At 46.8% G+C, this 10,529-nt stretch overlaps 2 protein-coding genes across 2 annotated transcripts in view; one reads left to right on the forward strand and one right to left on the reverse strand.

The window, feature by feature from the left end:
* Window positions 1-419: 419 nt before the first annotated feature.
* LOC131725424 (persulfide dioxygenase ETHE1, mitochondrial-like) lies at window positions 420-6,632 on the reverse strand. Its single transcript, XM_059018681.1, has 6 exons — window positions 5,801-6,632; window positions 4,899-5,043; window positions 3,980-4,128; window positions 2,965-3,094; window positions 2,137-2,226; window positions 420-620 (listed from the first exon to the last, which is right to left on the reverse strand). Exons 1-6 carry the CDS (start codon window positions 5,828-5,830, stop codon window positions 472-474), a joined length of 693 nt encoding a protein of 230 aa, XP_058874664.1. The 5' UTR covers window positions 5,831-6,632; the 3' UTR covers window positions 420-471.
* Window positions 6,633-8,605: 1,973 nt separating this feature from the next.
* Window positions 8,606-10,529, forward strand: part of LOC131725425 (guanylyl cyclase C-like) — a gene marked incomplete at its 3' end in the record, with an annotated part of 17,682 nt that continues 15,758 nt past the window's right edge. Inside the window, exon 1 of the mRNA XM_059018682.1 lies at window positions 8,606-10,529. This exon is cut by the window's right edge and continues 453 nt beyond it.

Raw genomic sequence — 10,529 nt, forward strand, 5'->3', positions numbered from 1 at the left:
GCACTAGAGCCCCAAACTAGAGCTGGTCTGCTGGACTCAGTTTAGTTTCAATCACGCTGATGAAGGCACTAGAGCCCCAAACTAGAGCTGGTCTGCTGGACTCAGTTTAGTTTCAATCACGCTGATGAAGGCACTAGAGCCCCACACTAGAGCTGGTCTGCTGGACTCAGTTTAGTTTCAATCACGCTGATGAAGGCACTAGAGCCCCAAACTAGAGCTGGTCTGCTGGACTCAGTTTAGTTTCAATCACGCTGATGAAGGCACTAGAGCCCCAAACTAGAGCTGGTCTGCTGGACTCAGTTTAGTTTCAATCACGCTGATGAAGGCACTAGAGCCCCACACTAGAGCTGGTCTGCTGGACTCAGTTTAGTTTCAATCACGCTGATGAAGGCACTAGAGCCCCAAACTAGAGCTGGTCTGCTGGACTCAGTTTAGTTTCAATCACGCTGATGAAGGCACTAGAGCCCCAAACTAGAGCTGGTCTGCTGGTCTCTCTTGCTCACCGATTTGTTTGGGGTAGGGCAGGGCAAGGTTGTTCATGATCTCCACGAATTCGGAGAGCGTTTTGGTCAGTCGGGGGTTAAACTTTCTCTCCTCTCCCACCGACGACACTGTCTGTCCTTCGGAACACATTGAGAACGAAGGAAAGAAAGAAATTAAACTGGGGGTCCAGCGGGTTAGAGAAATCCCGGCTCAGCCACTGACTCCCTGTGTGTGTGTGTGTGTGTGTGCGTGCGTGCGTGCGCGTGCGTGCGTGCGTGCGTGCGTGCGTGCGTGCGTGCGTGTGTGTGTGTGTGCGTGCGTGTGTGTGTGTGTGTGACCTTGAGCGAGTCACTTCACCTCCTTGTGCTCCGTCCTTTGGAGTTCATTCTATATAGAGGGTGTGGAATTCAATATGTTAACAAGGGAACATTATTCAGCAGCTTTCATTGGACTCTATGAAGCTGAGGGAGTTCATTCTATATAGAGGGGGTGGAATTCAATATGTTAACAAGGGAACATTATTCAGCAGCTTTCATTGGACTCTATGAAGCTGAGGGAGTTCATTCTATATAGAGGGGGTGGAATTCAATATGTTAACAAGGGAACATTATTCAGCAGCTTTCATTGGACTCTATGAAGCTGAGGGAGTTCATTCTATATAGAGGGGGTGGAATTCAATATGTTAACAAGGGAACATTATTCAGCAGCTTTCATTGGACTCTATGAAGCTGAGGGAGTTCATTCTATATAGAGGGGGTGGAATTCAATATGTTAACAAGGGAACATTATTCAGCAGCTTTCATTGGACTCTATGAAGCTGAGGGAGTTCATTCTATATAGAGGGGGTGGAATTCAATATGTTAACAAGGGAACATTATTCAGCAGCTTTCATTGGACTCTATGAAGCTGAGGGAGTTCATTCTATATAGAGGGGGTGGAATTCAATATGTTAACAAGAGAACATTATTCAGCAGCTTTCATTGGACTCTATGAAGCTGAATCAGTTCATTCTATATAGAGGGGGTGCAATTCAATATGTTAACAAGGGAACATTATTCAGCAGCTTTCATTGGACTCTATGAAGCTGAGGGAGTTCATTCTATATAGAGGGGGTGGAATTCAATATGTTAACAAGGGAACATTATTCAGCAGCTTTCATTGGACTCTATGAAGCTGAGGGAGTTCATTCTATATAGAGGGGGTGGAATTCAATATGTTAACAAGGGAACATTATTCAGCAGCTTTCATTGGACTCTATGAAGCTGAGGGAGTTCATTCTATATAGAGGGGGTGGAATTCAATATGTTAACAAGGGAACATTATTCAGCAGCTTTCATTGGACTCTATGAAGCTGAATCAGTTCATTCTATATAGAGGGTGTGGAATTCAATATGTTAACAAGGGAACATTATTCAGCAGCTTTCATTGGACTTTATGAAGCTGAATCAGTTCATTCTACATAGAGGGTGATGCTGCTAAACTTTTGTCCACAGCTGTACATGATGTATCGTAATAGAGGTCTGTATCGCTTGTGATACGAGACCACAGCATAAAGAACTACAGCTCCCAGCATGCCTCACCATTGCCGCGGGTGCAGAGGCATGCTGGGAGCTGTAGTCCCGGCTGTGTTGCTCTCAAGCAATGGTGTGTTACCTGTGTAGTCATGAGCAGGGTACAGCAGACAGTGATCTGGGAGAGTGAAGATCTTCCGGTGAACCGACTGATACAGAGTCTCAGAGCTCCCTAAAAGACAAAGCATACAAGCTGGGTGCAGACACGAGAGCCCGAACCTGGTGTGCTTCACTCAGTGCCTGCCTCCTCTCTCCTCCTCTCTCCTCCTCTCCCTTCTCCTCTCCTCTCCCCTTCTCTCCTGCCCTCTGCTTTCCTCTCCCCTTTCTCTCCTCTCCTCTCACCCTCCTCCTCTCTCCTCCTCTCCCCCTCTCTCCCTTCTCCTCTCCTCTCCCCTTCTCTCCTGCCCTCTGCTTTCCTCTCCCCTTTCTCTCCTCTCCTCTCACCCTCCTCCTCTCCCCTCCTCTCCTCTCTTCTCCCTGTCTCCTCCCCTCCTCTCCTCTGTCCTCTCTCTCTCCCCCTCCTCTCTCCTCTCCCCCTCTCCTCTCCTCTCTCCCCTCTTCCTCTCCTCTCCTCTCCTCTGCTATCCCTCCTCCTCTCCTCTCCCTCTCTCCCCACCTCTCCTCTCCCCTCTCTCTCCTCTCCTCTCCTATCCCTCCTCCTCTCCTCTCCCTCTCTCCCCACCTCTCCTCTCCCCTCTCTCTCCTCTCCCTCTCCTCTCTCCCTCTCCCTCCTCCCTCCTCTCCCTCTCCCCTCCTCTCCCTCTTTCCCCTCTCCTCCTCCTCTCTCTATCCTCCCTCTCTCTCACCCTGCTGGAAGTCTCTACTATCCCCTCCCCCACCCTCCTCCCTCTCTCCCTCCCTCCCTCCTCCCCTCCCCCTCCCCCTCCCCCTCCCCCTCCCCCTCTCTCACCCTGCTGGAAGTCAGTTCTTCCACAGCCTCTTATCAGCAGTGTGTCTCCAGTGAAGGCCAGGCTCAGGTCGTTGAGGACCAGCGTGACACAGCCATCAGTGTGACCCGGAGTGGAGCGGACTGAGAGGGCCTGCAGGGACACAGAGCACAGGCAGGGGGCGCTGTGACACACCGAGACACACGGGGAGGGGAATCAGACTCCCGCTGCACAGCAGTGTGATCCAGTCCTGCTTTCACTAGGAGTTTAATAATCAGACACACCTGAGCTTGTTAGCTAGACACACTGGGGGCTGATCAAGCTGGTAGCAGTAAAGCCTGGACTGGATCACACTGCTGTGCGATAGGAGTCTGATTCCCCTCCCTGATCTCTCTGTCTAAATATCCCACAGTTCCCAGCAATATCCTGTAGCTCTCTTCACTATATAATCAGCTACAAACCTCCTTCAACCAAAGTCTATCTACAGGGCTAGGAATCAGACTCCCGCTGCACAGCAGTGTGATCCAGTCCTGGTTTCACTAGGAGTTTAATAATAAGACACACCTGAGCTTGTTAGCTAGACACACTGGGGGCTGATCAAGCTGGTAGCAGTAAAACCTGGACTGGATCACACTGGCTTTTATCTTAAGAACAAAAGACTGACCGACAGGACAATGTTGTAAAAAATCAAGTCCTTTGAGACCGAGAACAAACGTGAAGGAGGTTTACCTTTTAGGGAGACCGCTGTTTATGTATCAGAGCTACAAACCGGTTGATAAACATCTTCCCAAATAGTAAACTAAGTATTAACAGGTTTTGCTTAGAAAATACAGCTGGTTTAGGAGGGGGGGGGGGGTCATAAAAGCTAGCTCCTTTAGAGGGGTCTGGATAGAGACAGATACTTCAAGGGCTGATGAGACATTTGTAGAACTAACTAAGACAGACTTTGTAACTTTGCAATCACGATTTCGACTGACTTTATTTTGACAAATAAAGTCTTTTAAAAGACGATACCCTGGTTGGCGCATCTCGACTTACAAAACGGCCAAATTTCAGAGCCTGGCCCTCTTTCACGTGAATATCGGCCTGTCCGCCACTGGCTTCCGACAGCACGCTGCGGCATTCTGGGATAGCTGTCTTCAAACAGCCGGAACCGGTCACATGATCAGCGTGAACATGAGTGTTAACTTAAAAAAAAAATAACAAAAAAAACACACACATTACCTCTGACTGTGTGACTCCCCCCCTGCGCCCCACACGGCCGTGCCCTTACCAAGGGGAGACCCTCGGGGACCCCTGCGCTCCCCTGACTGTGTGACTCCCCCCCTGCGCCCCACGCGGCCGTGCCCTTACCAAGGGGAGACCCTCGGGGACCCCTGCGCTCCCCTGACTGTGTGACTCCCCCCTGTGCCCCATGCGGCCGTGCCTTTACCAGGGGGAGACCCTCGGGGACCCCTGCGCTCCCCTGACTGTGTGACTCCCCCCCTGCGCCCCACGTGGCCGTGCCTTTACGAGGGGAGACCCACGGGGACCCCTGCGCTCCCCTGACTGTGTGACTCCCCCCTGCGCCCCACGCGGCCGTGCCTTTACCAGGGGAGACCCTCAGGGACCCCTGCGCTCCCCTGACTGTGTGACTCCCCCCCTGCGCCCCACGCGGCCGTGCCTTTACCAAGGGGAGACCCTCGGGGACCCCTGCGCTCCCCTGACTGTGTGACTCCCCCCTGTGCCCCACGCGGCCGTGCCTTTACCAGGGGGAGACCCTCGGGGACCCCTGCGCTCCCCTGACTGTGTGACTCCCCCCTGCGCCCCACGCGGCCGTGCCCTTACCAAGGGGAGACCCTCGGGGACCCCTGCGCTCCCCTGACTGTGTGACTCCCCCCCTGCGCCCCACGCGGCCGTGCCTCGGGGTACCCCCTGCGCTCCCCTGACTGTGCGGCTCCCCCTGGTGTTTCGTTACCTGCGTACAGCAGCCTCAGTCCCAGCTGCTGTATGACTCTCAGGTCCCTCTCCGTCGTCTCCAGCACGGGGTCGATGATCAGGGCTTCTTTCGTGGTGTCGTCCGCGAGGAGGTAAGAGTACGTGCAGCTCTGCTTCTCGAACAGCTGAAACGAAACTCTGAGGTCACTTTACCACACCTCTCTGTGATTTACAATGCTTCCCTATGCTTTACCAGACCTCTCTGTGCTTTACAATGCTTCCCTATGCTTTACCAGACCTCTCTGTGCTTTACAATGCTTCCCTATGCTTTACCATACCTCTCTGTGCTTTACAATGCTTCCCTATGCTTTACCAGACCTCTCTGTGCTTTACAATGCTTCCCTATGCTTTACCAGACCTCTCTGTGCTTTACAATGCTTCCCTATGCTTTACCAGACCTCTCTGTGCTTTACAATGCTTCCCTATGCTTTACCAGACCTCTCTGTGCTTTACAATGCTTCCCTATGCTTTACCAGACCTCTCTGTGCTTTACAATGCTTCCCTATGCTTTTCCAGACCTCTCTGTGCTTCACAATGCTTCCCTATGCTTTACCAGACCTCTCTGTGCTTTACAATGCTTCCCTATGCTTTACCAGACCTCTCTGTGCTTTACAATGCTTCCCTATGCTTTACCAGACCTCTCTGTGCTTTACAATGCTTCCCTATGCTTTACCAGACCTCTCTGTGCTTTACAATGCTTCCCTATGCTTTACCAGACCTCTCTGTGCTTTACAATGCTTCCCTATGCTTTACCAGACCTCTCTGTGCTTCACAATGCTTCCCTATGCTTTACCAGACCTCTCTGTGCTTTACAATGCTTCCCTATGCTTTACCAGACCTCTCTGTGCTTCACAATGCAGGTAAAGCAATATAAAAACTCACCTGTCTGAAAATCAGTCCTTGGGGGTGCATTGCTGATGGAAGCCGACTTCTTTCTTACAACGACAGGGAAATATAAAGCACTGCTGGGCTGGGCAGTTCAAAAAGAACAGCGACCCGTGTTTGTTTCGTACAGCTGTAAATAACACGGAAGGGAACGGCCAGCGAAATGCTTCAAAAGAGTGACGTCACTCGTTGTGCTGTCAAAGCCGCCTCATTACCGTATAGCCGCGCTAAAGCAACGTGATAAAGTGTATATATATTATATATAATAACATCATTTTCCCAGGATCTAATCCTGTCCCATAGACTTTAATGTTAATGCAATTCCGATATTAGCAGATGCGTTTTTTTAAACGTGGTGTTTCGGCGCTGTACAGACGTTCTGTGTCGTTATCCGTTAGAGCTTCAGCTTGATTTGGACGATCTCCTTTACCTTGTTTTGATTTCCCGTTCCTCTCCGGTTTCTCTGAGATATACTAATGCACCAGCTTGACATCCTTTTAACGTATTCTCATTTTTGTTACTGATTAATGAACGTTTGTGGACTGTGACTTTTTTTAAGAATGGCTCAGGATGCAAATATAGCCTTCATCCGTGTGTATATTCCGTGTGGGAGGCTGTTTTTTTGAAAAAAGATGACGAAAACAGTTGAAAAGCATTTTTTTGTTCTCTCTCGGGAAACAGCGCGTACCGAAGTACACGCTAAGCGTGCGCCTGTTTTCTCGATTATACGGTATTTGTCGCAGGAACCGGTTGGTTTGCAATCCTTTCCAGCGCCGGGTCTTGGTGATTTGACACCTTTATTATCCTGGAACCGGGGTGCGGTTAAAATGGGGGTGCGCTTCAACAAAAGCAAGCTTGTACATAACATCCAGCCCCCCCCCCATGTAAATTCAGGAGCTGTCGCTATGACGATAAACAAACGGTAGTAATTAGTTGAATGACAATTTGATTCAGTTTCAGATATAGGCAACAATATAAGCGCGACACGCAGACAGACAGACAGACAGACAGACAGACAGACAGACAGACAGACGGACAGAGGCACAGACAGACAGACAGACAGACAGACAGACAGACAGACGGACAGAGGCACAGACAGACAGACAGACAGACAGACAGACGGACAGAGGCACAGACAGACAGACAGACAGACAGACAGACAGACGGACAGAGGCACAGACAGACAGACAGACGGACAGAGGCACAGACAGACAGACAGACAGACAGACGGACAGAGGCACAGACAGACAGACAGACAGACAGACAGACGGACAGAGGCACAGACAGACAGACAGACAGACAGACAGACAGACAGACGGACAGAGGCACAGACAGACAGACAGACAGACGGACAGAGGCACAGACAGACAGACAGACAGACAGACAGACAGACAGACAGACAGACGGACAGAGGCACAGACAGACAGACAGACAGACAGACAGACAGACAGACAGACGGACAGAGGCACAGACAGACAGACAGACAGACAGACAGCTCTCTCTCTCTCTCTCTCTCTCTCTCTGTCTGTGCAGATTGATGTTGATCTGTGTGGTGAAAATTCAGAGTCCGTTTGAATGATGAATTAGTGAAGGCGTGTTGACGTTTACAGCATTCATCGTGGGAAAGGCAATGTTTATACAAGTCAGGGATTGCACTGGCAAACAGAGGCCTGGCAAAAAACAATTCAGAACCGCGCACGCGTGCGACACCCTGAAGAGGTCCCATCTCAAGAAGAGAGCGACCGACTGGTGATGAAACTCCCTCGGGATCTCCTTCAGCTCACAAGATATTGAGAGGATCAGAGTCTGGAGCTGTCTGTCTGTCTGTCTGTCTGTCTGTCTGTCTGTCTGTCTGTCTGTCTGCAGCTTTAATGACACTAAACTCTTTTCAGAATGTAGTAAACTAACACAGACCCCAAGAAGGGATTCTATATTATACTGTAGCGTCAAACCGAACAGGATTGTGGGGCTCTGTCTGTCTGTCTGTGTGTCTGTGTGTCTGTCTGTCTGCAGCTTTAATGACACTAAACTCTTTTCAGAATGTAGTAAACTAACACAGACCCCAAGAAGAAGGGATTCTATATTATACTGTTGTGGAATTCAATATGTTAACAAGGGAACATTATTCAGCAGCTTTCATTGGACTCTATGAAGCTGAGGGAGTTCATTCTATATAGAGGGGGTGGAATTCAATATGTTAACAAGGGAACATTATTCAGCAGCTTTCATTGGACTCTATGAAGCTGAGGGAGTTCATTCTATATAGAGGGGGTGGAATTCAATATGTTAACAAGGGAACATTATTCAGCAGCTTTCATTGGACTCTATGAAGCTGAGGGAGTTCATTCTATATAGAGGGGGTGTAATTCAATATGTTAACAAGGGAACATTATTCAGCAGCTTTCATTGGACTCTATGAAGCTGAGGGAGTTCATTCTATATAGAGGGGGTGGAATTCAATATGTTAACAAGGGAACATTATTCAGCAGCTTTCATTGGACTCTATGAAGCTGAGGGAGTTCATTCTATGTAGAGGGGGTGGAATTCAATATGTTAACAAGGGAACATTATTCAGCAGCTTTCATTGGACTCTATGAAGCTGAGAGAGTTCATTCTATATAGAGGGGGTGGAATTCAATATGTTAACAAGGGAACATTATTCAGCAGCTTTCATTGGACTCTATGAAGCTGAATCAGTTCATTCTATATAGAGGGGGTGGAATTCAATATGTTAACAAGGGAACATTATTCAGCAGCTTTCATTGGACTCTATGAAGCTGAATCAGTTCATTCTATATAGAGGGGGTGGAATTCAATATGTTAACAAGGGAACATTATTCAGCAGCTTTCATTGGACTCTATGAAGCTGAATCAGTTCATTCTATATAGAGGGTGATGCTGCTAAACTTTTGCCCACAGCTGTACATGATGTATTGTAATAGAGGTCTGTATCGCTTGTGATACGAGACCACAGCATAAAGAACTACAGCTCCCAGCATGCCTCACCATTGCCGCGGGTGCAGAGGCATGCTGGGAGCCGTAGTCCGAGCCAGCAAGTTCTTTCCACAGGGCGATGCAAAACGTTTGACCACCACAGCTGTGTGTGTGTATATATATATTAATGAAAATCTCTTTCTAGACGCCTTTACTGTGTCAACAAATAAAACAGATTTATAGAGAGGACGAGGGCGCTTCGTTCATTACTAGAAGCGGTCAATATTTAAACAGCGTTATCTGTGTTTTGCCACAGATAGTGTCTCCCGAGTTTACAACCCTCACAACTTCATCAATAAACAAATCGCCTTTTTTTTTACAACGAGCGAACTTTGTCCTCTCCTCTCGTCCCTCTTAAACTCAGATAAACACACAGACATAATAACAATAATAAAGGCGTATTTTTCTGACGCTCTCTTTCCCCTCCGTGTATTTTCATTACCAAAATGTAGAGGCTACAGTATTTATTTATGAATTTTCATAGCGCATATATTCACTTAAACTGGACACGGTACCGCCTGTATTGATGTTGTTGACCAACCAGTATCGGCTACTGGCGCTAATATCGTTTAAAATCGATACCACTTTATAGGTATCGGCGACGATTTATTTGGCGGGAGTTTTGGTAAGTTCGCAAAGCGCGAGCGCCGTTTTGTGAGAAAAAATATATACTTTATAGACAATTATTTTAAGATACGAAAGACAAGCAGTTTTTTTTGGTGAACCCCCTTCAAAAAAGGGCTGTTTAATTTATTTGTTAGTTATTAATTCATTAATTAACTAAACCAACTGATGAGGCGAGATGGCAGACCAGCTAGTGACCGTTACTGAGGAGAAATTTGAATTTTCGGGTTTCGGGTTTCGTGTTAAACGGCCATATTACATGAAAGAGTGTCTTTTTTTTAAATCTCTGGCTTGGAGTTATTCATTAACTACGCCACAGGAGGAACAAAGTGAGTTTATAGATTTATTATCCAGGAAATAATACTACTAAAATAAAACTTCACAGAGACAGAGAGAGAGACAGACCGAAGCCGCCAACAACAACAACGCTCAGGATCGAGAAGTTTCTGCGTCGCAAAATGGACGTTTTCGTTTCTCTGACTTGAAAATCGTTTTTTTTTATTGTAAATGATTTGTTTTAATTGATCGCCTTTAAAAAAAGAAAGACAGAAAGGCTTGTTCTCCTCAGTCTGGTGTGTTGTTATTAACTTCAGACCAGACAACAACATGACAACGTTTCCGAGAAGCTGCCTTCAAAGTTGAAGAAAAATCTGTACCGTACCCGTTTAAAATATTTATAATTGAGTTCTGCTGTTATTTTTTTAAGGTAATTCAAATTAAAAAGCGACTTTTTTATCGTTTTTTTTTCTTTGTAAGTCCTAAAACGCAACCTTTAAAGACGTGTTTGTTTTTGCTTGGTAATAATAATAATAATAATAATAATAATAATAATAATAATAATAATAATAATAATAATAATAATAAGCTACTGTAGTTTCACGAGTAACGTATTAATTCAAATATCTGCTGAAATTGAAGTATTAAAGATATATTCAGCTGAAGAAATTGCACTTTTCGATAACTTATTTAAAAAACTATTTTTTTTCTCATTTTACCTATTTTTTTCTTACCATACTTAAAACGTATAAATAAATATTAATATATTTTAGATAATTTTTAACTGCGCATATTTTTCGTCAAGTAGTCTCGAGCGCAAAAACGATACTTC

Source organism: Acipenser ruthenus, unplaced genomic scaffold, assembly GCF_902713425.1.
Source record: "Acipenser ruthenus unplaced genomic scaffold, fAciRut3.2 maternal haplotype, whole genome shotgun sequence".
Taxonomy (NCBI): Eukaryota; Metazoa; Chordata; class Actinopteri; order Acipenseriformes; family Acipenseridae; genus Acipenser; species Acipenser ruthenus.

What these genes read in the sequence shown, in the direction of transcription:
- LOC131725424 (XM_059018681.1), bottom strand. Translation starts at nt 5,830, where the DNA reads ATGCACCCCCAAGGACTGATTTTCAGACAG. An exon ending in AAGAACTGACTTCCAGCAGG is followed by an intron (nt 2,227 to 2,964) that starts GTGAGAGAGGGG and finishes TTTGTCTTTTAG; the next exon opens with GGAGCTCTGAGACTCTGTAT. An exon ending in CCCTGCTCATGACTACACAG is followed by an intron (nt 621 to 2,136) that starts GTAACACACCAT and finishes TGTGTTCCGAAG; the next exon opens with GACAGACAGTGTCGTCGGTG.